Raw genomic sequence first — 26148 nt, forward strand, 5'->3', positions numbered from 1 at the left:
ACTTTGTAAAGAAAATCCTTCGCTCTTGACATACATTCTTTACAAATCAGGAGTAGCAAACAGTTGCTTCATGTAAACAGTTATAAAATGACATGACCCCTTTTCTCTCTTTTTAATATTTGTATGTTTATTTTGAGAGAGAGAGAGACCCATGTGCAAGCAGGGGAGAGGCAGAGAGAGAGAGGGAGAGAGAGAATCCCAAGAGGCTCCATGCTGTTAACACTGATCCTGACACAGGGCTTGAACTCACAAACCATGAGATCATGACCTGAGCTGAAATCAAGAGTCAGACACTAAACCAACTGAACCACATGATGCCCTGACATGATAGGGTCTCTAATGAGGTTTGAATGCAGCATCACAAAAATTTGAAGTACCTTGTGTTAATGGCTACAAGATTCTTCTGTACTTCTGTTAAAGAAAAACAGAGAAACTTAGAGCGGGAAGGGGCCAGAAAATGTATCTAGTCTTGTAACTTACTACAGCACCCCTCCTAATACATCCTTAATAGACAGCCACAAGTTTCTGCTTAAATTTGTCACTGGAAAGGTGGCCCCCACTTTGTGAAACAGCCCTATCAGCATCGTAAAATTTCTAACTGATAGAACTTTTGCCTTATGTTGAAGCCTTCCTAAAACTACTACATAGTTAGTTAGTGCTATCTTCAGAAAACATGAAGGATAAATCTGCTCCCTCTTGCTGAGAATAGCTAAGACTATAGACAATTTGATGTTTTCCCCTTACTCTATTAATCATATCTAGCTCCTTGCCAATATCATTTTGATAGTGGGATATGGGCCTCACAGCATCCTGACTCCCCAGCTCTGGGCACATCTGCTTCCTTGATGTTCATGCTCGACAACATTAACATATCATTAACTCCTACTGAGCTTTCCTTCATGAAAATTTCCCAGCCTTTACCAATGGCCACGAGCTGAGCCGTGCCTCTTTTCTCAGCCCTCGATGGTGGTGGTGGTGATGGTGTGTGTGTAACCTTAATGCAGGACTTTACATTTACATTACTCCTTTCCAGCAAAAACAGTTTTATTAAGTTGTTTATCCAATAGTCCTAGAGTATCAATGTTTTGTAAAGCTTGATCAACACTCAGTGTGTCAGTGATCCTTCCCAAGTTTGTAATGTGCTAATTTAAAAACCTTACCTCGAAAAAGTATGCCTTTCAATTAATTTCTCCGATGTGTTGATTTCAGTGTTGAACAGGCAGAACTGAAGAAAAAAATGCAGTCTTCTGCCAGGGACCTCTTGGATGGGCATCATTTAAGATAATCATTCAACTAGACCTCGTTTGTCCATATTTCGCATAAGGATAATATGAGGAGATAGTGGGGTCTCAACGTTGGTGAATGAATGGCTTTATCCAATACATCTTTGTTACCAGATGCAAGAAGCAGTGTTGAGCATCTAGTTAATAAATGGGTTTAAATAAAGAAAATGACAGTGTCAGTTTACAAGAAAGGAGCATAATGTATAAAAAGATGTTACAGGCAAAGAACAGTATTACTCTGCCAAATCCAGTTCCTTTGCAGCAATTCCTGTTATGATAAAAAAGCTGATCGCTGCTTTTCTGAATGAGTTATTAATATTTCTGGTTTTTAGGTGTTTAGTTGTTCTGAAAAAATGTATCAGTAATGGTGACATCCAAAGTCTGAGGCAGAACAAATAGCCCATATTGCAATAAGCAGCATGATCCCACTTGACTTAAATTCCCTACAATATCCAGAGAAACTGGGACAATAAGATCTGGACTGTGCAATGTTCCTTTTTTCTTGCCCTGCTTTATTTTTTTCTGAAGAGATATCATAAATAATTGTGTATTGTCATTTAGGGTTACAACTGTCATATTAGGGAATGCGGGTTATACATTATCTCTACAAATGAATAACAAAAATCATAAAGCCTATAGTTCTCTCCTACTCTGGTAGCTGAGGGCTGATTTTATGTGCTGTCAGTAGCAGAATTAGTTAACAAGGAAGGAAGGGAGGGAGAAAGGAAGGTAGGAGGGGAGGGAAAGAGAGAAACCTGTAAATTTGGGCAAGCAATAGGAATTTATAATCGGAATCTCTATCGTACCAATGGACTTATGATGGGACCAAAAATGGTATTTAGTCCTTCCCACTTTTGCTAGATGGATTAATGCGGACACCAGCAATAGGGGGTCTCACACCGAGAACAACTGTTGGCCTGACTTTTCACTTCCAGCAGGTGATCTGTCCAAGAATTTCCCTGTGGACACACGGGAAGGTCACGGTCACCAAGGTTTGATAGGACTGCTCTTCAGAAAGGTGGAGAAATGACAGGAAGCAGGATTTTCTTGAGTTCAGCGTCCCCTGCAAATGAAACAGTCCATCTGAAAACTTTTACAACAAGCGTCGGTGGCAAATAAATAGCAAAACAAAACAAAAAAACTTGAACTTGAGACATTCAAGTATAGTTGAAAAAGAAGAATCACATACAGTTGAGGGCCATGTGCATGGGGCAGAGGGGCACCTTTTCTGTATCAACAGCAGAGGGACAGAAGTGATCCGAGGCTGCCTCACGGCCTCTGGACAACTCTGGAGAGACAGAGGGTTCCGGTTTTCTGATTTCCAGGCAGCGTTCCGTTAGTGCCCCTGGAGGAAGGGGCTGCAGGGCCGTCACTGCTGGAAGAAAAGACAGAGGTGTTTGGTGCATTAATCCTTGCCTGAACCGAGTCCCTTTGACTCCATCTTTTGATGGATCTCATTTTAGTCTCTGCTCAAGGAGCCGCCAAGTCCGCTGGCTGTTGCCCGAGCCTTCCTTTGTTAGGGTGCCCTTTTTTCTTTTGCCTTTGAAGCTGTTTTGTTCAGTCTTCAAGTTTGTTTTTGTTTTATTTTAGAAGTGCTGGCATCCAAGAGAAGGAATGGGCTTCATTATACTTTTAGCTTTCACCCTGAACCTTTCCTATTTCTTGTTGGATTCTTTCTGGTCAATTTCTGAACAACCCGAAGTGTGAAAGAATTATGACAAAAGTAAGGGAGAAACTGAGAAAAAAATGATTTTTTTTTCAGGGCTAGAACAAGGCAGGAAATTTCATCTCTGGTAGAATCTGACCAGAGGGCTCTATTCACACACTTTTTTTTTTTATTATTATTAAACTAACTACACAGTGTTGGCAGGTTTTCAGAGCCTAATTGGTGTTGGTGGGTAGACGGAGCTACTGTCAGCTTGCTCCATTCCAAGACCCACCATCAGCCTCTGAATCCCAGTTTACTACTGGTCCGGACAGTGGAAAAGGGATTGTGTCTGTAACAGTGTGCATTCCATAAACAGTGACAAAAAGCAGAACCGTTTCCTACTTACTTTGTGATCCATGCCTTGTGCTCAGAAGATGCAGTAGCTATCCTGGAATGATGTCAGGGTGCCAGGGAGACAGATTCCTATGCTGTAAACTTTTTTTAAACGTTCAACTTCCGCTTGAAAGAATAATCTGTTTACAGTGTGGAAAACATAGACTTAATTTGGATATAATATGCCAGATGCTCAGGGAAGTCTTCTCTGAGAAGGTGACATGGGAGTAGAGCCTGCGGGAGATAAGGGAGCTAGTCCCACAGTAGCTGGAGGAAGACCATCTCAGGCAGAAGGGGAGACACATTCAAAGGCTTGAAGCAGGAGTGTGCTTTGCTGTCCAGAACCAGCAAGAAGAATAGTAGGAGCGGAGGGTAGACAGATGAAGTGGAGATGGGTGCCAGAGGACGGAGATGCTTGCAGGCCATCGTTAGGACTCTGGATTTCCCTGTGAGTTAAATGGAGCAGAGCAGCACAATGCAGCTTTCATTTCAAACAGGTCATGGTGGCTGTTGTATTGAGAGTAAGCACTAAGGAGGCAAGGGTGAAAGCAATGAGACCAGTTTGCAAGCTTATGGAATAATCCAAGTGAGAAAAGGTAATGGCTTGGATCAGGCAGTGATAGGATGAGAAGGCTGTAGAAGTGGATGCAACAGGATTTGCTCCTGGATGGGAAATGTGAGCAAAAGGATGATTCCCACTGGAAGAAGGGATTTGCCATTTGCTAAGACAAGAAGGCTTAAAAAAGAAGGTGAGGTAAGCAGGAGCTTGGTTTGGGCATTTAAGGTTAAGATGCCTATTAATCATCAAAGTAGAGGTGCCAAGAAGGCAACTGGGTGTCTGAGTCTGGAGCTCAGGAGAAAGGTGAACTCAAGTGAGGACAGGAAAAGGGAACATGGAGACGGCATAGGCACCTCTTGGGGTGTTGTGGTTCTTAAAGAAGAGCAGAAATTGAGTAGGTGGTCAAGGGAAGGAGTCTGTTGGCTTTTAGTAGAAGATGTTATAGCACTGTTTGAGAATGCTCCGGTAAAGAGGGGGGGAAATAGATGAGGAGGAAGAGAGAATATACTATAAACTACTGGATTGCTACCAGTTGAGCAGAAAAGAAGTCCACCTTTAGGAAGAAAACCTTGAAGAGGGAGAATGCGCTTTCCATTTTGTCAGTAGATTTGAATGCAAGTGTGTTGTATTTTCTGAACTGAATTCCTGGTAACCTGACATACAGGACGGTGACAAGAATGAGTGAGCTGTGTGTTGTATTTTAAGAAAACATTTCCAGAGTGAGGAGAGAGGTCTACACTAATGATAAAATTATATACCTTCACTTCATCAAGGAAATCAACATTAAATTATTAATTATATCTCAGTTATAAGACTACTACACATCTTTCCTTAATCCCCATTTATTTGGATCTCATGGTAATTCAGGTTCAGATAAGCTAAGTTAGCCTGAGAAATAAGCAAATGAACTTGCAGAGGGATGTTTAACATCCTTTTATAGAATTGTTTAAGCTGGCCTTTAACATAGAGGTGTACTAATTACAAATGTTCCTTCTCTCTTCAACAAAGTGAGCAGCCTTTGTCAGCTTTTATCAGGAAAGATGAGAAGTGTTCTAATAAAAAGTCTGCAAGGTTAATTTCTGGTGCCTTTTACCAGAAATACGTCAGCAGTGACGTCGTTGACGGAAGGCACAAGTGTCAACAACAAAGCGGCCCAATTACAAATGATAACGAACAGCAGTAATTAATGTTCCTGTAGTGCTTTACTATTTGCCAAGAAACTTTTGAACACATTCTATGATTCCACTGATTCAGTAAATACATTTGACGGCCTTCTACTTTCCAGGTCCTAGAAATTTAGCTGTGAAAAAGTTCCGTCTCTCGTGAAGCTTAACGAATTACAGAACAACCTGATGAAATAAGTGGGTCAAATACTATTATTATTCTTCACAGATGAAGACATTCTAAAGCTTAATCGAAGCTTAGATTTAAGTTACTACTGTTCTAGGAATTTGGGCCCTAGATGAAATCTTATCACCAGTATTTTCTTTCTCAGAATTGTTCAAAACTCAGCACTTCAGTACAAGTTGTACCCTGAAATATTATCTTCATCAATGTAGTGAAATTCTGGGGTGGAAACTCTTTTGCATTTAAAAAAAAATCATTCTGGCACTCAGTCTAATAACCATTGTGTCTAGAAGAAGAGCCATTTTATATTATGAAGACACCAGTGACAGCTGATCCCCCTGAAGTAATTGCTCTTTGAGCCTGATGAATTATTTATTGCCAACAGAATTACTGAGGTATCTGAAATTATCAGCTTTTTCTTCAACAACCTCCATAACTAAAACTCAATTAACTGCATCTACTTTCAACTCTTTTTTAAAAGTCTGACTTTTTACCATTTGCATTGAGTCAATTAATTGTTGGAAATTATAGAAGTTCTATTTTTTCTAAGTTTAAGACATAGCTTATACATGAAAATAGTTATTGTAACATCTTTAAAATGTATATAAACCATATACAAAGTCTCTTCAGTGTATGTGACTAGAGGTAGGTTTTTTTTCTTCATTGAAAAAATTTTTATATGGATTTCTAAAAATAAAATAAGTGATGCATAAGATGGTCTCTTCCCTCCTTAACTGTGGTAACTTTCTGGGACTGTTGGAAGATAATATTCGTGTAACAAGATGTTAAGTGGGAAATTTCATGTAGGTACTAAGTACCAAACATTCTCAAGAGAAAGCTGCTGAGAATGGAGCCAGATACCTTGTTCAGGATTGAGCAAGAGGTAATGAGTCCTGCCCTGCCCAGTCAGCTACCTGTCTGCACAGGCAGAAGGTTGGTGTTGGGAAGGGCTGAGAACTGTCTGAGCCATTGAGGAGAGCATGTGGCAGAGGAGAGAGGTGTCCCCGTGCCCTCTAAGCCTAGTGAGAAGAGCTCTAAGAGGAAGGTCTATCCAGAGTGGGGGAACCTACCAGAAGGGGAAACTGGCATCTCTTTCCACAGTTGGAATTCTGACAAGCAGATACACCAGCCTGAGCTGAAGAAGAGGGAACTGGAGGGACATCTCCTGGCAGAGAGGGGAGTGGTCACAGAGCAAGCCCGTCCTGAGGAGGTTGGGTTATACCCTCTCCCCTGCGTCCCATCCAAGGGGCCAGCATGGACGCTAGGAGGGCCGAGGAGAGGTTAGAGGAAGTCAAGCTGGGGACGTATTTCTCACATCAGGAACTGTGCAGTGGGGACCCACTCCCCTTCCTCAGCAGAGCCCTCCAAAGATCTCACAGGGGTACACAGCAGAACCTGTGTGGGGGTGGGGCAGGGTGGGTGCACCAGCTACACACGGATGCTGGAAGCCGCATTAGTATCACCTGGAGAAGCAGTGCAGCCGACGGAGAATCTAGCCATAGCCAGATAAGAAAAGAGGCCCTTGTCCTTCTCCTGTGCTCTCCTCCCCAACAAAGGGCATGAAGGAGATAGAGCTTGGGGTCCTGGGTTTCCAGGATTGACCATTCCAACCCACTCCTCCCTGCTCCTACAGGAAGAACAAAGGAGAAGAGGACCAAGTACAAATCAAATCTCTTTTAGCCACCATGGGTTTTTTTAAGCCTCAAGACTGGCCTGTGGTAAGGGAAGGCAAAGTTCAAATCAGATGATACTGGAGTTGCATACAAAATGGATTCTTAGTGACTCACAGTGACCAGGAAGTTAGGAGATCTGCGCAAAATGTCAAGTGGCCTGATGCCCATCAGGGAGGGGAGACTGGGCTGGCCCATTTGGGAATAAGGATTGGAAAACAATAAAACATTCAGGTTATTTGAACTCCAATGGAGTTGAGACTCTTCGTTGAACTGGTTCCGTTTACAGACACTTGTTCCGGGATCAGTAACACAATACATATCTCCATATAACTCGAGATTCCCTTTGCCTTCCTTGGCTTCCTGTGAAGTCAGTACCAAGCTGGCACTCCTTCCCAGCCATCCCCACAGGCTGACTTGTGACCCTCCCCTGTGTGACCTGAGCAAGCCACTTACCCTCTCTGAATGTCAGTTCAGTGCCTTCATCTGGCAGATGACAAGCGGTCCCCAGGTTACTTCTAGCACTAAAAGTCTCTGAAAGTTGTAAAAGAATTAGCTCAGAACTGTGGATGATAGTACTGAAAAGGTCAAGGATATCCTAGAAGTATGTTTTATGCCAGTTAAGATGGCAGTCCCACCAAAGCATGGAGTTAGTATATTTAAATCAGATGGCAGCTATTGTAGATGAGGCTGGGAGGTTAATGGGCAACACTTAGCTTGCTAGAGTTTTAATTTTTGAAAGGAAGAGGAAGATCCCCTGTGGAGGAAATAGCATGGAGTTTAGAGAGGGAGCTGAGAGTAGCAAACCTGATTAAACCACTTAAAGTGGGAGGTGGTTGAAGTTGCCTTTGGTCAGGCCCCCAGGGATCTTACTCCCTTAAGGAAATGCCAGTTACCTAACAATCCGTCCCCAGCAAGTCATCCAGATGACAGAAGGGATGGAAAGTAAAGATGTTTGTGTGTGGGTGGGACATGCCACTGTAACTGGACAGAGAGATGTTAAATTGCTGGTGAGCATTTCTGGGAGGGTGGAGGTAGGGAAGACATTTAGCCAGGGATAAGTTTCTTTTCCATAATTCATTTGCTGATGCGATTGTTCTTTGCCGGGCTTCTAAACCATATTGTGGTTATGTTCTTATCTCCTTCCTGCATGATCTTTGTACGGCCTGCTTGTGAATTCTGGGGATGTTCACAGTGCTTACTGAGTAAGTTTAGGCATGCTGCCATTTTCTGTGATTCAATTTCATGGTGTCTTTTAGAATGATGGAATTCAGGAAAAGAACTCTATAAAGATCAAGCCAGGAGTCTCTTCGCTTTATTTGGTGGTTCTGCTGTAATTCCCGGGAGGGGACTTAGTTTGGCATTTGGTTCTAAGCAAACATTATTGCCTTTTAATAATTGTTAATTATTTAATTGTTAATGGTGTGGTGGAGAGTTGAGATCACCGAGCTGACTCATTAGGCTCCCCAGTGCTGTTCACCAAAGCTTCTGCTTCAGTAACAGACCCCGGCTTCCTGGCCCCAACCCCTCCCTGCTCTAATCTCCTTCCTGCCTCCCCCACCACACACACTTCCACTGCTGAGTGGCAGACTGATGCTTCTTTCCATGTCAACCGCAGTTTTGCCCTTGAGAACTCCGGAGGGAGAAGGATCTTCTAGGTTTATCAAGTGGAGCAATGACTAAGTCAGGAAAGTCATTTTATTGCATTGTCTGCTTTTGGTCATTGAAGATAAGAAAATAAAAACATTTATTCTGCGTTAAAGGCTTTTTTCCCATCTTGAACTTCATGAAACTATTTATCCTCTGAAATGAATGATGTGAAGAGGGAAGATATTTCCGTTCTCTTTGGCAAATGTAAAACAGTTTGCTTTTTCCAAGATGTGCATTTATTGGTAATCTCCCTTGATATAAAACTAATGCATAAGTGTTTTTTTTCTTACCCACCCCCCCCCCTTCAGCCAACCCAAAATGCTTTTAAGCAAAAGAATGACTTGGAAGCCAATTATTAAACCTGGGCATCCTAAAACATTTTTTGAGTTTGTGTGTGCGCGTGCACGTGTGTGTGTGTATGTGCGTGAGTCAGTGTTTAAGAAATGTGATTCTTTGCTTTTTATTATGTTCCTCCTTACTTTCCTTGATTCTACCATGGTAGCTGCCATGTTCTAAATATTGACAAGATGAGATAGTTTTCTGTTTATATCAGCAGTCGTCTGTCTGTGAGATATGGACGAATCAGAACGCTGGATTTCCTTTCTCAGCCATCCATCAGGTTCATAATGTAAGGTTACAAATGGTTATTTTCTTTCCTGAACTTGCGCTCTGTAATGTGTTGCAAAGTGTTGTCAATAGCTACAGGTACTGTGTCCTGGGCAATGCAGAAAATTCGTGATGTCTAATGACTCCTGAGATCTTGTCTATTATATTTCATTCACTGTGCCTTGTGACTAGTTGACGTGCCAACATTGTCCTAAAATGAGAAACATACTTGGTTTTAAAGTCTGCAGTTAAAATCTGTCCCATGTGAGTTTTGACTTTCATCCCAGGTGTCTGTGTTAATTTGCTTTTACAGGAAGAAGGAAAAGGGTAAATTGATATATATTTATATATATATATATATATATATACACACACACATGTATATATCGGTGTTATTCTTCTTCATCTTGTATTTCCCCATGTCCATGGGCTTTTCAACCCATTGTGTCTAACAGTTCTCAAAGGTTCGTGTGCTTTACTTGTGAGAAATATTGGAGTATGATTTGCATGATATTCTGTATACATTTTATGCAAGTGTGGGAGTAGTATAGCCAGGAGCTGCACTGTTACGGCTACAAAGTGGTTCTCAGCCTTTTTCCATTTGACGATTCTGAATTGATCTTTGGAAAGTGTTGCAATCATGACCCATTTTACACTGAGCCACCTAATATTCAAATATTCACATTTTACCTTTGCATACTTTAAAAAAATCACTTTTTGTTTGGAAAGTAGACATTTTCATGTTTGGTCTTTTCTGCTTTGTATTTTAAAATACAATCCTGTTTTCACATCCTGTTGAATAAATTTTTGCCATTGGATAGCCTGCTGTCTGAGCTGTCTGAGAGGTTGAGACATTTGGTTGAGAATCACTAAGCAGAGCTCTCGGGGTGGCATGTGAGGGCCTTTTTAGGGGAGCCACATCAGGCACACCCCTCCTGTGCATGGGACTTCTGGCTCTTGGGATCTTGGGGTCTCTACGTTGCCTGGTACTGATGCTTCAGTGAACCAGTGGTCCCTCCCGAACCCGTAAATGCTAACCAGTGCTTTTTCATGTTCAGAAGTGGCCATCTCTGCTCTTTATCATCAAAAGGAACAAATTTAGTATAACCAACGGCATTTGACCAAACTAGCATTCTTTATTCCTGAAGATTTTTAAAACAACTGTTGTGGCATCCTGCTTTTATGTGTGTGTGAATGTTTGTAGGAGGACTTTCTTTACATTCACATCCAAATATATGTATACATATTTATAAGCATAGAGCTCTATCTAACATTCTTCAGAGCCTTAGAGATGACAGAAAATACATGTAATCATGTATAACTTATGAATGTTTGGGTAGCCCATCTCTGATATTTGTCAGAATTATTGAAAGTGAAACCTTAAAATAACAGTTGTCATTTAAAATCATTTTAGTTTTTCATTAAGTGTTCTGAAGAAATAGAGAATAATGTTTGTTAATATTCAGAACTAAATTTATAAGCAGGTAGGTGGAAACAGTTCCTAGTATAAAAGATTTAAAAGCTTCTATTTAAAAAAATCAATTAAATCCTAATTTAAAAAAATTTTTTTAAAGAATAATACAAGGCTTGGAAAATACCGTACCTTTCTGTTCATGTTAGGAATCTAAGTGATAATAATCTAAGTCGTAATTATTTACTGACATCTTTAGGAAATTTTTTTATCAAGAAGAGAATGAGGATATCGACAGTGTTTCCCTTTGTATGCACGGAGCATATAGAATATGGAGTTTCTTCAGTTTCCAGTTTGCAGGGAGAAAGCTACACACTATGATATTTTAGCATTTGCCTTATGAATCTGGTGCATATGAACTAAAAGTCATATGGTTTTACCATCTTTTGAAATAAGGCAAAGTTTAAAAGCTGCATTTTAGACTCTGCCATCCAATAAAAATCTATCTGTAGACTTCTGTGAGTTTTTTTCTATGGTATATATACTACTTAGTATATATAGATACTAAATTCAGTTAGTGGTTTTATACCTTTCAGCTGGTGGTATGAAAGACATTTAAGTATGGCCTGCCTGTCCTTCAAACTCGGCCAGACTATGCACTTTTGGTTCGCAGTTGGTAAATACCCGTTCAACAGAATCAATTTTCCGTTTAAAGCTCTCATCTCAAATTATGTTTTTCCTTTATCTTCAAAGGTTAGTTGAGCTCAAAAGGACACTTAATGATGTTAATTTTCCTTTGTTTTGTTGATAATATCCTATACATACATACGTACATAGGCACATACATATCAAGTAAATGAGGTTTTAAGCCATGACCAAATACTTGGAATATTAAGATCATTCAATACATGAACATAAAGGAAAGGTGTAAGTATTTTCAGCTCAAAAAAGTAGCCTGAAGACATTTAGTAAGAGTGCCTTGAATCATTTCTCTTCTGTAATTGCTGAAGCCTTTAAAGGAGTACTGTCAGTCAGTAACAGTTTAAGATGGAATTTTACCCCAACCTTTTCCTCTTGTATTTTTTTATTCTATTTAAATATTGCTGCGTCATTGTTACCTGTGTTCAGATCTGTTCGTTGAGGATAAGGTTTGATTATGTAAGTTTTGATTATAAACCATTTTTTGAGGCAAAACATCTGTTTGATTTTTTTTTTCATATTAACAAACGTTTTTTAAAAACTGGGAAATTATTAAATTAATTTTATTAATTTACCTGAAGAAATACAGGTTCCATCTTGATATGAGTATACTATTTGGCAAGACCTGACAATGGGCCTCACAGTGTGGAATTATTTTATAGCTAAGGAAGAAACCCTAATTTGCTTTTTGGTTTCTTTTGCTATTCCATACAATATACTGCCCTACTCAGTTCCTCCCTAGCTCATTCCTGCTGCAGTCCAGCCTCCGAGGTGGGTGAGCCTAAAGGCACCCTTGTTCTCTGGACCCTTGTACTGTCAGCTGACCAGTTGAAGCTGGAACAAACCCAAAGGCCAAGGCCATTCCTGCCCTTTGTAGCAATGTGTTACCAAGTCTGTCCATTCTCATAAAATTAACTCCAAAGAGAAGAATCAACACCTATAAATTGAGTCTCATAAATATTCTTTGATCCAAGGTTAAAAACAATAATAATAAGTTGATGAATTTCCAGGAAGAAAATAAATTTATTTTTTTATACCTTCAATCTTAACAACACTTTTCCCTCATCTGAAAATGAATTTCTGGAAATGGTCCTAAATGTGACAAAACTCAGTGTCTATTTCCAGAAAGATAGATTCAGTCTGTATAGAGAATTTAAAAATATTTGGACTGGAGCAATGTTTCAAGGCCACAAAGAAAATAAAGTAAGGACTGTGTTTATCTTCCCTATAGTTTCCTCCCTCCCCCGTAGCACGTAGGGGAGGCCCTGTCAGATCATTCTGAATTCAAAGCAGGTGGCTTGTGATTTCTGGACAAAGTGGAGTCATAGAAGAGCAGATGATGGCGCTGCCTAAACAGAGTTAAATGAATGTGCCACGAACTTCTTCAAGTGGTTATCAAATAAGAGGTCGGGATGAATTCCAGACTGAGTTGGTATGTGCTGGGGCTTGTTACTCCCAAAATGGCTGCTACGACTTATGTGGATGATGTAAATATTTGGATCAGCATTTGGCTGTAGTTCTGCTTTAAATGTACGGAACTCACATTGAAATTTAGTTATAAACGTGCCTGAGTTAATTCAACAGTTGGAGAATGAGTTTGCATATGATTTGCATGCTTAATGTACTAATACCTGAAATGTCCCCATAACCCCAGCTTCTCCCCACTTCTCCCCACCCCCAGCCCTATTCCCAACCCTTGCCCCGCAACTTGTGGTACCCCCATCTCCTGCCATGTCTGTTCAGACTGTTTTGAAAACTGCCTGTTGAGCTCGGCCAAGGTGTACCCAGCTGAACTATGACAGGTCTAATGTGAAGATCTGATGCTTGGTTTAAGTTGTCACCTCAGCAAACACTGGATCGAAGGATCTTATAACATCAACGAGCTCCTCTTTTTGTATCATTCCACGGAGTTGCGTGCAAACTTCTGTTGTTCCATTAACAGTGTTACTTGTGACTTAAATGTACAACACCTGTTTGCTATGTTGTTGTTGCTTTATCGAGGCAGGGGGCGGGAAGCAGGTTAATGGGGCAGATTAGAGGACTTGCCAGATTTGGGGAGAGCTTTTAATTAAGAACTCATAGCTGCATGTTTCCAGAGCTTTAACTATAGGTATTATCACTTAAAGGTTATTACGCTCACCTTCAAAATAATATCAAAATCCACATTTCCTACATTTTCAATTTTTACTAGTTTTTTTAAAGAGCAAATTACAGCCCGTTGAATTAAAGACTAGAGACATAATTAAGACCAGATGTTTGAAAGAGAAGGAAAAGAGAAGATCATAATAGGCAGCCAGAGGAAAACTTACTCCTAAAATTAATTAAAGTCAGTCATTGCTTTTACAAAAAAGAAGTTCATATAAATATAAAGAGAAAACTCAAGAATGAGTCAAGGATGGGTCCTAAGGCACACAAAAATGCTAAAGTAATCATTCCAGGTAAAGTCTTAACTGTATCGACAGGAGACAGGAGAACCGAGCCATCTTCAAGTACAAAGAATAGCTTAGACTAGAGCGTGAGGGAGAGCTCGAGAAAATCTGATAGGTCGCACACTCCAGTGAGAAACTAATGAGCTAGCACGATACTAACATTGCTCTTCCTGAGATTAGGAGTGACTCATCTCAAAGAGAAAAGCTTCACATTCTCTGCCCCAGTGAAAAGGCATTCTGGAGGGGCTCTAGAATTTTCTTCCATTTTTCCAGAGCCTGTTAGAAACTTCCGAAGGCAAAGCCTATGCCTACCACTTCCCATGATTAGCAGCCACCTCATGTAAGTCCAGACCAAACAGAGAAAACTGAAATGCTGGTCCTCTTCCCCAAAACACACATCCTATTTAAGCTATTCCTGGAGACTTGTGGTTTTTAACCTGTTAGGGTCTCTGATCCTTTCAAAGAATTTAATGAAAGCTGTAGACTTTTTCTTCCCCAAAACATACATCTCCGTCCACAATTTTGCATTCTTATCCTAGACTCCTTGAAAATCTTCCTTAAGAAACCCTACAGCATCAACCTATTTGCTAGTACTTCTATGACACTTGGTCTCTAACCAAAGTTTTACTTGTTTTTGGAGTTCATGAGACCTATTTGTATTCTTTCAACTCCTGAGAAGAGTAATTCCTTATAATTCTACAAGACCAGCCAAGTCCAGGTTAAAAGAGAGTGGCTTTGGAAATCTGCCTGTTGTCTAGTTTTGTTAATGTCCATCTGAGAACAAAGAGCTGAATTTCAAGAAATGAGAATCTTCAGGGAAGTGAGTGAGAAATCTCCCATATATAATACCTAAATTGGACTAGAGCCCAGCAAACACCTGCCAGCATGGACCTCTCACTTCATAGATGCTCACACTAAACCGTTATATGAGGCTAACCTCATGGAAAACGGTAAATGAAACTACGGGATGTCCTTCTGTCTCAGGTCTTAGTGGGCATATGCGTTATATGATACGCCATCATATGTGCACGTGCTTGTATTTGTGAATCATTTGCACATATGACCAAACTTGGTATTTCAGTGTTTATTATTCATGTGTGTTTTAGGTTTTCTGAGAAAGGTAGCTGAATACATCCAAGACAGTCACAGTGGCATTTTATCAATCCAAATGAATTCAGACGAGGGAAACTAGTCATCCATTCGTAATTTTTCTTCTAAAATTTTGTTTAGTCACGCTTTTACTACCTTTTCTCCAGAGATATAAAATTATCCCAAGAACACAGTACATGTCACATTTGGAAACTGAAATTCATGGAACTGTGTATTCTGAATGTAAAAGCAGTTCAAACTAAAAATTTCAAATAATGAAGGTTAAAAACAGAAAAGTCTTTTCAAAGTTGTATGTTCTTTTCTGTTGTGACAGAAAACTATGAATTAGTGCCTCATTTATGAAGATCTCTATGTTTTATTTTAAAATTACTTAGCTTAGGGCGTCAATCTAAAAATGGAGTAACTTCTTTCACACCTCAAAAATTAACTCAGCTTTGGGAAATATGATGCTACCACATATAAAACCGTAATAAACAGTAAAAGTATTTATGTGCACATAATACACCCAAATGCATTTGCACATCCCAGCACACGTGTATAAGAAGAACTCAGGCTAGGTATAGGGAATGAACTTGGCCAACTGCTCATATTACGTCTAGAATAAATGTGATTTTCAGACAGGAGACTGGGGAGAACCTTCCATTACCTTGCGACCTCCAAATGAAGCCACAGCCTCCACTCCAGTACAGTACTGGCAACACCACCCAGAAAAGCTCATCTTCCAATCGTGTGATTACAAAGCTTTTGTAAGTTACTATGAATTCAATATTTGGGTTCCAGAGGGGATAGAGGGTGTGTTTCTGGCTTGTTTACTTTTATGTTGAAAATATACCAAAATGTCCCCTGCTGAAACTCTTAAAGTATTCTCCCATTCTTATTCTTTTTTTTTTTAATGTCTTATTTATTTACTTACTTATTTACTTATTTATTTATTTTGAGATAGAGAAAGACAGCACGAGCTGGGGAGGAGCAGAGAGAGAGGGAGACACAGAATCTGAAGCAGGCTCCACGTTCTGAGCTATCAGCATAAAGCCCAACGCAGGGCTCGAACTCATGAACCACAAGGTCAATGACCCAAGCCAAAGTCAGATACTTAACTGACTGAGGCACCCAGGTGCCCTGTCCCTTCTCTTATTCTTAAAGTAGCCTTTTCTATACAGAGAAAGTCCAAGTAAATAGAGCTTTATAATCCCTTTGAATCTTGTGAGCTTAAGATCTATTTTGTATATAGTTGTATATCTTAAATGAGATAAAGCATGATCTTTAAATGGATATGAATAGAAGTATAGCACATACAGACATCTCCACTCACTTACGAATGATCTCAAAACATTGGCTCTACTACCAGATTTTTTCACTAGAATTATAATACTGGGTATTTTTTTTCTAATAGAAGAGAGAATCAGGCTTAGCTAAAAATGCAATATAAACAGGGAGGTGTTGAAAAAATACCGTAGGTTTGGGCGAGGGCAGGTGGTGGTTGTCATGACTACAGCTGGAGAAGGAAAATCACCTCTTTTACAAAGAAATGTTTCAATTAGGACGAACTTCACTGATATCTTAAAAAACAAGGATTTCACCGAATTCATTTTTCTTAATTTGATTAAGATGTGGGCATTCTGGTTGTTGCATAGCAATTTGGCCTTTTTTTTTCATTTTGTTATCTATCCCTCTTTTACTGCCTACTTATTGTGAAGCACTGGATTTATTTCAGCAGTAATCTTTCCAAAACTGTAGGATTGAAATACCTCCTTCCTCCTCCAAAGCTCAAACACCAAATCCCTGAGCCTTTGGAAACTCTCCTTTCAAGGCCCTTAACCACGCCCTCTGCTCTCCAGCCCTTAAGGGCTCACCCTCTTCCTGTCGGCAATTTCCTGGTTTGCAGGCCTGATTCCCAACTGCGGTTTTGCGGAGTGCCAGTGTTTCTTCAGTCATGTCAGGAAAATAATTATTTTAATTCACTTTTTTAAAAAAACAACAACACATAAGAGCTATTTTTTTTTTTTTTTGAGGGAGATTAGGGAGGGAAAAAAATGACAAAGGAACCCGACTGAAGCTTCAAAGAGTTGAAGAGGAGTCCATTGGTGGAAAGGCAAAACAGGCATTTTGCTACAAACTGCCCCGCAGCTAGAACGTGGAGCCTGAGTGGCGTTTTGTCCCGAGGCGGTATTGGATCTGATCACCTAACCGCACGGTGGTTAGTCATTCCTGGGAGGAGACTTTTCTCATCTTCCCCCTCCCCCATTCAGCCCTCCGTGTGGGTTTGCAGCAGGGACTGAACTCTTTCTGTTCGGGAACAACCGAGATGCCGTTCTCCCTCCCCGCTGGCTCCCATCCCGCGCCCATCCCGTTCTCAGGTGGATCAACCACGGGGCGCGCAGCTGTGAATGAAAAGACCCCAAACTGCGTCTCCGCCCGAGAACAGCCTAACGTTAATTACCTACGCAGCCAAGTCAGCCCAAATGGGGTGCATGTTGCTTAGCTTCTCAGCTGTCTCACACAACCCTGTAATTACGTAGAGAGTAGTGTGATTTATTTTTGCAGACATTGCTGCCTCAAAAAAAAAAAAAAAAAAAAAAAGGAAAACATTTTTAGATGCCCCCATTTTGCAGTTAAATATGATTTGAAAGATGGCATCTTTAGAAGATGCTGCAGTTTTATTATAAAGAGCAATTTACAGCCCTCAGAACTGTAGTTAATTCTACGGCATTCTCTTTCTAAAGGCATTTATTTGTTAGGATTAGTTACTGTTAGTTTTTTAAAGTTATTCAGCAACTTTCAGCCAGGAAACCCAGCCAATAGGACTTCCACAGTTTGGTTTCTAAATCGCAACTCATATTTATACTCTTTTTCATAAATCATTGAAATGTTTTGTATTTTAGTATTTAGGTTCTATGCTGATAAAAGAGCTCAGAGGGACAGAATCAACCCAAGATGCCTGTGCAAAAATGAGGGTAAGTTTGCCAAACAATTTTATTTCTAGTCGCTGAAATACTAAATACCGGGTATGGTTACAAATTGCCACTTTTCAAATGACTATTTTCTTCATCTGTTGGTCTGCTGAATCACATTGCTGTTCCATAAAAAGGTGTTTGGGCTTTGTTCATGTTTATCCTTGAGTTTATCTCACTGTAGTTTGAGTTGATATCCGTTGGATATATTTATTTATTTGTGCCATATTACATTTATTATTTTTAAAAATTTAAAGTTAATTGTATATACACTGGTCATTATCCAGATTGAGAAAAATGATCTTTAGTTGGTTGCAAGAAAATGCTTTAAGCACCTACCTGTCAGTCTGAGAACATTTACTGTAAAGACCACCAGTTAACTAAAAAATTATCAAATGCTAAAGTATTGAGAGCATATTATATAAAGCTAATGTTCTTTATGGGTATTAATTCTTAATTATTCTGGGTTGTTGTTGTTTTTTAGTATAAGAAAAAAAAACCATTCAACTCTGAGTTAAATCATGTAAGGGCAGTAAACGTTGACAAAAAGGGCAATTGCAAATGCCTGTGATTGGTGATTGCTGGGTTCCTAGGAAGCTGTATTAGCCAGACCAAGTCTTACTCCTGCTGCACACCCACTTTAGCTTTTGTTTTTTTTTTTCTGTATCCTTTATTCTTGCTTCCTCCACAGCAGATATATAGAGGGGTGTGGCGCTGACTGACAGTACAGATTGAGAATAGTAGGCTTACTCCATATAGCAACTAACACTCAAATTTGTCAGCAAGTGAACCCTAACTCTTATTTGCGGCCAGTTTACATCATCATTTATTTTATATGAGCAGTGTTGGGTGGGAAATATTTAAAAGCATTGAATTAAACTAAAACAGTTATGAAGACAAATATGTACTACTTGATTGCTCTTGGAAGGCTGAGGGTGTGTGAATCTTCATGAAACTGAGACCTCAGTATGTGATCACTGATTTAATATTTGGATCAGCTCAGTAACAGAAAGACTGAAAATAGTTATCCTTCTATTTGATGTAGAGTTATACTTCTATTGTCAGTGCCAAAGAATCTTTATCCCAGGTACTATATTTAGATGAAAAAAGCTGTGGTATGTGTCAGGAACTCTATGTTCTGGTTTTCTTGCTGCTTACATGCTGTGGAAGTCACTCTTAGTCATAATAATAATTACTGCTAATATTTACCAAGTAGGTAAAATGTGCCAGTCTTCTATGCTGGGTGCTTTGTGTGTTTATCCCACTGAATCCTATCACAAACCTAGAGATTAGTAGTGTCCTTACCCCCACTTTACTCGTGAAGAGACTGAGGCTGAGAGAGGCTAAGTAACTTTCCCGAGGTCACATAGTGAATAACTTGCCAATCTGGAACTAGAACGCAGATCTGACTCCAGCATTTAACTACTGCACTTGCCTGCTTCCCCTGGGCCTCGTTTTCTTACTTAGAAAATGAGGATATGGGACGAGGTGCCCTGTAGGGGTCTTGGTTCATGGTTTTATAATTCTGGGAATCTGGTATTCTCAATATATATCTGATCTAAATTATGTCACCAGTGAACAATAAAATGGGAACATTTTTCAATCATCAAGCCTCATAATAATTTTAGAGCTATTTATGAATGTGTCTAAGAAATTAATTTGGCATCTCTGATTTAATGCTATTAACTCAATTATCTGAGTCCAGCTACTTCGATGCTGTAATCCGCATAAATAGTGCATACAGCACATAGCACCATTTAAAACCAGATTTGTGATTTGAATTTCAATTTCTTGAAATTAAGTGGATCTGAAATTCCATTCTGATAACAGGGAAGCCATTTTAATAGTGTCAGCGGAGAATAATCTAGTTAAATACTTGTCTGTTGCTTAAAATGAAACAGAAAAGGCCTTCTGTTTAGAAGCCATTCTTCTGTTCCTTGGAGTTTTTCTGGTTTGCTGCCCTTGGTGTTTATTTGGGGTAGTTTACATGAAAATAGGGACTTCATTGCTTCTTAGAATATCACAAACCCTTATCTCCCATCTTGATTAAATAAATATCAGTCTTTGGTACAGTGGTTGAAGTTGCATTCAGTGGATTTATTAGAGCCTTTCAAAAGGAGAAACTCAGGTTTGCTGTTATCTGGGACTATTGTATTGTGAATTAGAACTCTCACCAACTGAAAATGGTGTGGATCTCAACTTGCAGTTAATTTTCAGTTTGAACTTCAAGACGCTGTTTTATCTGCTTTCAACATGGTAGCATTGCAGTCAAAAGTCCCAGAATGATCAGATCTACCCAGGGGAAATACTTTAGGACTGGTGATCTTAAAAGTTGATATATAGTAATATCATTAGGCCAAATTACTGTAGATTAAAACTTTACCTGGTTTTTAACTCTTCGGGTGTAAAAAAAAAAAAAAAAGACGTTTTCAATTCAACAGTATGCATTTTAGCTGAAATTAAAATTTCTTTCCCAGTAAGAAGTAAATCTTACGGTTCTTTATTCTGAGAAATGCTTCCTTAATGTACTTTGTTAACAAAGATGACTAAGATTTGGTTCCTGCTCTCCCTGAGTTCACAGTTCAGTAGAGAAATCCTACAAGTTAACATGTAATTCCCCCAAAGTAGGAGAAGTTTCACTATAGCGTAGTCTTCATGTTTCCATCAACCTGCAGGATCATCACAGATGATCCCCAAAGTGACCTGCAGGCATGGTCTCCTAAAATCAGTTTTTCAATACTAATAGCAGTTAACACTTGACAGCTGTAGACCAGGCCCTGCACATGTGATTATGTGCATTAATTCATTTAATCATGAGTGAGTATTGCTACTGTCCCCACTTTACATGTGGGGAAACAAAAGCTGATGAAAGTTAAGTAACTTACCCAAGGTTAGCCAGCAAGCAGTGCAACCAGGGTTTGAACCCAGGTGATCTAGTTCCACCACCGAACTCCAAACCCCAGGCTGCACTACCTCTCTAATGAGCCCTTGGAACATTTTTTGCCCAGAGTTTGAAAATAGCTGAAAATGTAGGGGTGCCTGAGTGGCTCAGTTGGTTAAGCATCCAACTCTTGATTTCAGCTCAGGTCATGATCTCACCATTTGTGAGTTCAAGCCCCACATCGGGCTCTGTGCTGGCCGTGCAGATCCTGCTTGGGATTCTCTCTCTCCCTCTGTCTCTGCCCTTCCCTCTCTTTCTCTCTGAAAAGAAAGAAATAAACTTAAAAAAATTAAAAACAAAATAAAATAGCTGAAAATGTGGATCATTTGTGTTGACAAAGAGCTTTAGGAACCCTCAAAGAGTCTGTAAAATTAGCTAAATTAAACCATGTAGGTACAGATATATATAGAAATTTGGGGTACATTCCAATGTGTTAACCTAAATAATTTTAAGTTTTTCTTGCATCCTAAGCAACTATATTTTTTTCCATAATACTTAAATACATGTACTTTGCCCCAGCACAAACCAAACACAATGTTCCCCCTTCAGAAACATTTGGAGTGTTTGGTGGTCACAATTGGTTAATTTCTAAGTTTATCTAAGCCTGTTTATTCATCTCTAAGGTCCCCTCCATTTCTGAAACCAAGATAATTCTACACTGATGTCCTGGTATTTTATTATACTCATATTATTTCAATCAAAAATAGGCCATCATAAGCTAATGTATGTGAGATGGTAGTAATTCACATCATTCTGTTCAGGTCAGCCAGTCTTTTTCCTCTTCAAACTGCCTTATAATTTTTCTAACAGACTTTACTTTTTAGAGCAGTTTTAGGTTAACAGAAAAATTAAGCATAAAGTGCAGTTATTGAACATACCCCCTCCACCATTCCCTTCCCAGTTTCACATATTAACATGCATTGATGTGGTACATTTGTCACAAGTACAAACAATATTGTTATTAACTAAAGTCTGTGGTTTCCATTAGAGTTCATTCTCAGTGTTATACAGTGTTTGGGGTTTTGACAAATGCAGCCATTACAGTGTCACAAAGAATTGTTTCATGCCCTAAAAATCCCCTGTGCTCTACCTGTTCATCTCTCCTCTCCCCTGAGCCCCCCAGCCCCTGGCAACCACTAACCTTTTTACTGTCTTCTGTCTTTTCCAGAATGTCAAATAGTTGGAATCATACAGTGTGTACACTTTTTAGACTGGCCTCTTTCATTTCTTTAGCAATATGCTTTTAAGCTTCCTTCCTCTATGTCTTTTGTGGCTTGATGGCTCTTTTTTTTTTTTTTTTTTTTTTTTTAATGTTTATTTATTTTTGAGAGAGAGAGAGACAGAGACAGAGACAGCATGAGCAGGGGAGGGGCAGAGAGAGAGGGAGACACAGAATCTGAAGCAGGCTCCAGGCTCTGAGCTGTCAGCACAGAGCCCGATACAGGGCTCGAACTCATGAAACATGAGATTGTGACCTGAGCCAAAGTCGGATGCTTAACCGACTGAGCCACCCAGGTGCCCAATAGCTCTTTCTTTTTATCACTGAATAATATTCCATCATATGGATGTACCACAGTTTGTTCATCCATTTACTTATTGAAGGCCATCTTGGTTGCCTCCAAATTTTGACAATTATGAACAAAGGCGCTATAAATATTTGTATGCAGGTTTTTGTCTTAAGACTTTTTTTTTCCTGGATCCACACCCTCTTAAAATTATCTTCTTAATTGTGTTTAGTGAAGAAGAATCAATAGGAACTTACATTAAACCCTGATAATTTTTTTAAGTAAAATTGCAGTTTTTGTCTTCTCTTTCAGAGTTTTCTTTAATAAAAGCCCAAGAGATTAGATATGCCTTGATATTGAGGCATACTTTTAGGACGAATGATTTCTGTGAATTATTTCGCTCTTCAGTAGTACAACTTGGCTGCCTATTACCTTTACTGTGACAGCTTTACAGGCATTTCTAGTTAAAATTAAAGTCTAAAAACATATTAGTAACATATGTGAGAAGTTGTAAGAAGTATCTATTTGATCTGAACATATTCATTTAGTGCTACCTTTTATGTTACTAGTTAGGTTTTCCAGCTAAATCTGTGCTCAGAGACAGGCTTCATTTCTGAAAGGATTCCTGAGGGGAAGCATTAGCTCTGGGATCCTGAATATGATGCCCCCAACATGCTCCCCATGGAACACAGAACCTTCCTTCTGTCACACCTCATGTCACCACTGTACAAACCTGGTTGCTCATGCCCCGTGCCCCTTAGAGGGCAGGAACTACGTATATTGTCACCCCAGGGCCTGCCATAACATAGCTACCTTTAGGGTGGTTTTGATGGTGATCAATAAAGTGATGCCTGTAAAGGGTCTAGTTCACTAAAACCTCAAAACACGTTGACCTCTTCCTCCAAAATGTTCGAACAGGTAAATTGATAGATTTGCTTTGGATTATTTCATTTATTTTTTACTCAACTATAATGTCAGTATTGCAGTCGTTACCCTGGTTTTCTGCATTCGCAGTATGTAAGAAAGTATTCAAAAACTTAGGAATCCTGCACTCTCATTATTTTTTTTAATGTTTATTTATTTATTTTGTGAGAGAGTGTGTGCATGAGTGGGAGGGGGGGTTGATGGAGGGAGCGGAGAGAGAGAATCCCAAGCTGACTCCGTGCTGTCAGCACAGAGCCTGACATGGAACTCAATCTTATGAACCATTGAGAACATGTCCTAAGCCAAAACCAAGAGTCGGACACTTGACTGACTTAGGTGCCCCTTAGTTCCAGTTTTTAAAGGCCATCACCAAGAGGAAGAGAAAATGATGGGAAACTGTTGATAAGATGGTAAATGTAATTTTGCAGTTTTATATTTTGGGGGAAGTAACTTGTTCCTAAATCGATTGGGAGTTAGCTTGCCTCTTTTAAATAATGTGTTCACAGGACTGAACTTTACAAAGCAATAAATAGGTTGCTTTGGCCTTTCAGTGTTCTCTTTGGTATGAGTAATTCCCACTTCAAAGATTCTAAAACGCACAGTGGTTGCTCAAATGAGGGATTTGCTCTGGCCAGATGACGTTCTACTATTCCTTTTTGCCTCCCGAGACTTACACATACCCCATCCCCCAGCCCTGAATTTTGCCTCAGGGTATAATTATCACTAATATACAGTATTCAGTCACTTCCCTAATTAAATATACTATTAGGAAACATCTGCTACTATAAGAGGTAGGCTATTATATTCAATTTCATACTCTAAAATCTTTCTCTAATCCCATAGTTGATGATGAGTATTGTTCACAGGTGTTTGTGCTCGAGGCAATTTCTCTTTTAAGAAAAGAAAAATACCTGTTTTCAACTACAATCAGGTAGAAATCCGCCTTCTCAATGCAAAATAGGAAATATATATATGTATATGTATATATATGTATGTATATATATATATATATATATTTTTTTTTTTTTTTTTTTTTTTTTTTTTTGTCAGGAGTAAGCAGATCTGGCAAATTTAAATTAGGGAATCTTTATTTCCCAAAGGGCTTAGATAGTTCAGACACCATAGTTCAGGTTTCTTATTGAGTCCATTCCCCTGACCTTGTCTCATTTTTAAACTTTCAATCTAGAAACAATTCTAAAGTTGAATTTTCAAATCTATAAATTTCCAAATGTACCTTGATTGAAGTGTGAAGACTGTCTTTTTTCTGTGCTTGTCAAAAAAAATAATAATAATGTTGGAGAATGGATTGGAATGCTTGAAATCAGATTTTAGAATTAGATGGAAATGTCTCTATGCTCTTACAAGAGACTCAAACTGGGGACACCTGGGTAGCTCAGTTGGTTAAGCATTGAGTCTTGATTTCAGCTCTGGTCATGATCTCGTGGTTTGTAAGTTCAAGCCCAGCATCAGACTTTATACTGACAGCATGGAGACTGCTTGGAATTCTTTCTGTGCCCCTCTGCTGTGTGCTCTCTTTCTCTCTGTCTCAAAAGAAATATAAAGAAACTTTAAAAAGAAAAAGAAGAGACTCAAAACTTAAGTCATGTTTAGTTCCTTCTACAACTCCTGTCTATTAGGATTGTTTCCAGAAATCATTTCAGGGACTACTACTTAGGAACCAGGCTTGGAAGAAATGTGCAAACAGCTGTTTTTTTAAAAGTCTCCATTTGCCCAAGTTTCAGGGAGGAATAAAATATTTCATTTTTTGTTCCCTCCCAAGTACTGCAGGTCAGTACAGGTCTAAGCCCATAAATATGAGTGTATATTAAAATAACAGTATACACAAGGCAACAGCATTTCTAACTGCTCACTGCTAAGTTTTGCTCACTTGTACTTGTGCTTTGTGAGTGATTTCCTAGGGGTCCTCCCAAAGGAAGACTGAACAATTCTGATCGTCTCATCCTATATCATCTTTATACACCTTCACTATTGCACATCACTGAAAGGTTTCATGGTCCTCTTCTGCCTTTAACGCCCACTGAAGCTCTCTTTCTAAACATACTGAGTCCATTGTCATTGGTCCAGATATATTGCTCTGCTGAATATTCATTGTTGGAACCACCATTTCACCACTATCCTAGCATGTAGCCCAGAGATTATTCACTTATGCTCACAGATGTTGACTTTACTTCTACTCTCTCTTGCCAGTGGGAGGATGTACTTTGGAAAGCAGATAAGTGAAAGCATCCATCCTCAGAATAAGAGCAATGCCTAAAATTTGTTGATGCTCCCTACATGCTGGGCCCTGGATTATGTAATCCTCACAGCTCTACAAAGTCGATGCTATATTAACATACCCATTTTACAGATGAAATAACTAAGACATAGAGGTTAAATATCTTGACACACAGTGGAGCCAAGACAGGAATCCAAACATGCCCTTCTGTGCTATTATTCACTGTACTGCAGTGTCTCCTGGAGAAGGAGCTTATCAGTGGGTCTCTTCATAAGTTCAACATGACCATACCTATGTGCACACAAACACACTCTTTTTTTAATTTTTTTAAATGTTTTTATTTATTTTTGAGAGACAGAGACATGGCATGAGTGGGGGAGGGGCAGAGAGAGAGAGAGAGACACAGAATCTGAAGCAGGCTCCAGGCTCTGAGCTGTCAGCATAGAGCCCGACATGGGGCTCGAACTCACAAGCTGTGAGATGATGACCTGAGCCGAAGTCAGATGCTCAGCCAACTGAGCCACTGAGGCGGCCCCACACAAACACACTCTTAACTTGTTCTTATAAGTGATGGATTGAACTTATCATAAGTGAGAAGTCGGTGTGTTTTTTCACATGTTTACAATTAGCTTTTTTTTTAAGTTTTTTTAAATTTTATTGTTAATTATTTATTTTTTAATTTACATCCCAAGTTAGCATATGGTGCAACAGTGATTTCAGGAGTAGATTCCTTAATGTCCCTAACCCATTTAGCCCATCCCCCCTCCCACACTCCCTCCATCAACC

General features: G+C 39.4%; 1 protein-coding gene and 1 long non-coding RNA gene across 18 annotated transcripts in view; one reads left to right on the top strand and one right to left on the bottom strand.

The window, feature by feature from the left end:
- The window catches only part of LOC131519037 (uncharacterized), a 28664-nt gene extending 27077 nt beyond the window's left edge, over positions 1-1587 (bottom strand). The window contains exon 1 of the long non-coding RNA XR_009265417.1: positions 1161-1587. This is a non-coding gene — a long non-coding RNA (uncharacterized LOC131519037). The remainder of the gene's footprint in view (positions 1-1160) is intronic.
- Positions 1-26148, top strand: part of ANKS1B (ankyrin repeat and sterile alpha motif domain containing 1B) — a 1084349-nt gene that overhangs the window by 1010750 nt on the left and 47451 nt on the right. For 8 of the 17 annotated variants that reach the window (XM_058741674.1, XM_058741676.1, XM_058741675.1 and 5 more), the window contains 3 exons: positions 9104-9178; positions 15423-15551; positions 17688-17759. In XM_058741674.1, coding sequence (XP_058597657.1) covers positions 9104-9178; positions 15423-15551; positions 17688-17759 — 276 coding nt within the window. Of the gene's footprint in view, positions 1-9103; positions 9179-15422; positions 15552-17065; positions 17163-17687; positions 17760-26148 lie in introns of those variants that run through there. The other 9 variants (XM_058741681.1, XM_058741679.1, XM_058741680.1 and 6 more) reach the window with 3 other exon arrangements.

Source organism: Neofelis nebulosa, chromosome 8, assembly GCF_028018385.1.
Source record: "Neofelis nebulosa isolate mNeoNeb1 chromosome 8, mNeoNeb1.pri, whole genome shotgun sequence".
NCBI classification, from domain to species: Eukaryota; Metazoa; Chordata; class Mammalia; order Carnivora; family Felidae; genus Neofelis; species Neofelis nebulosa.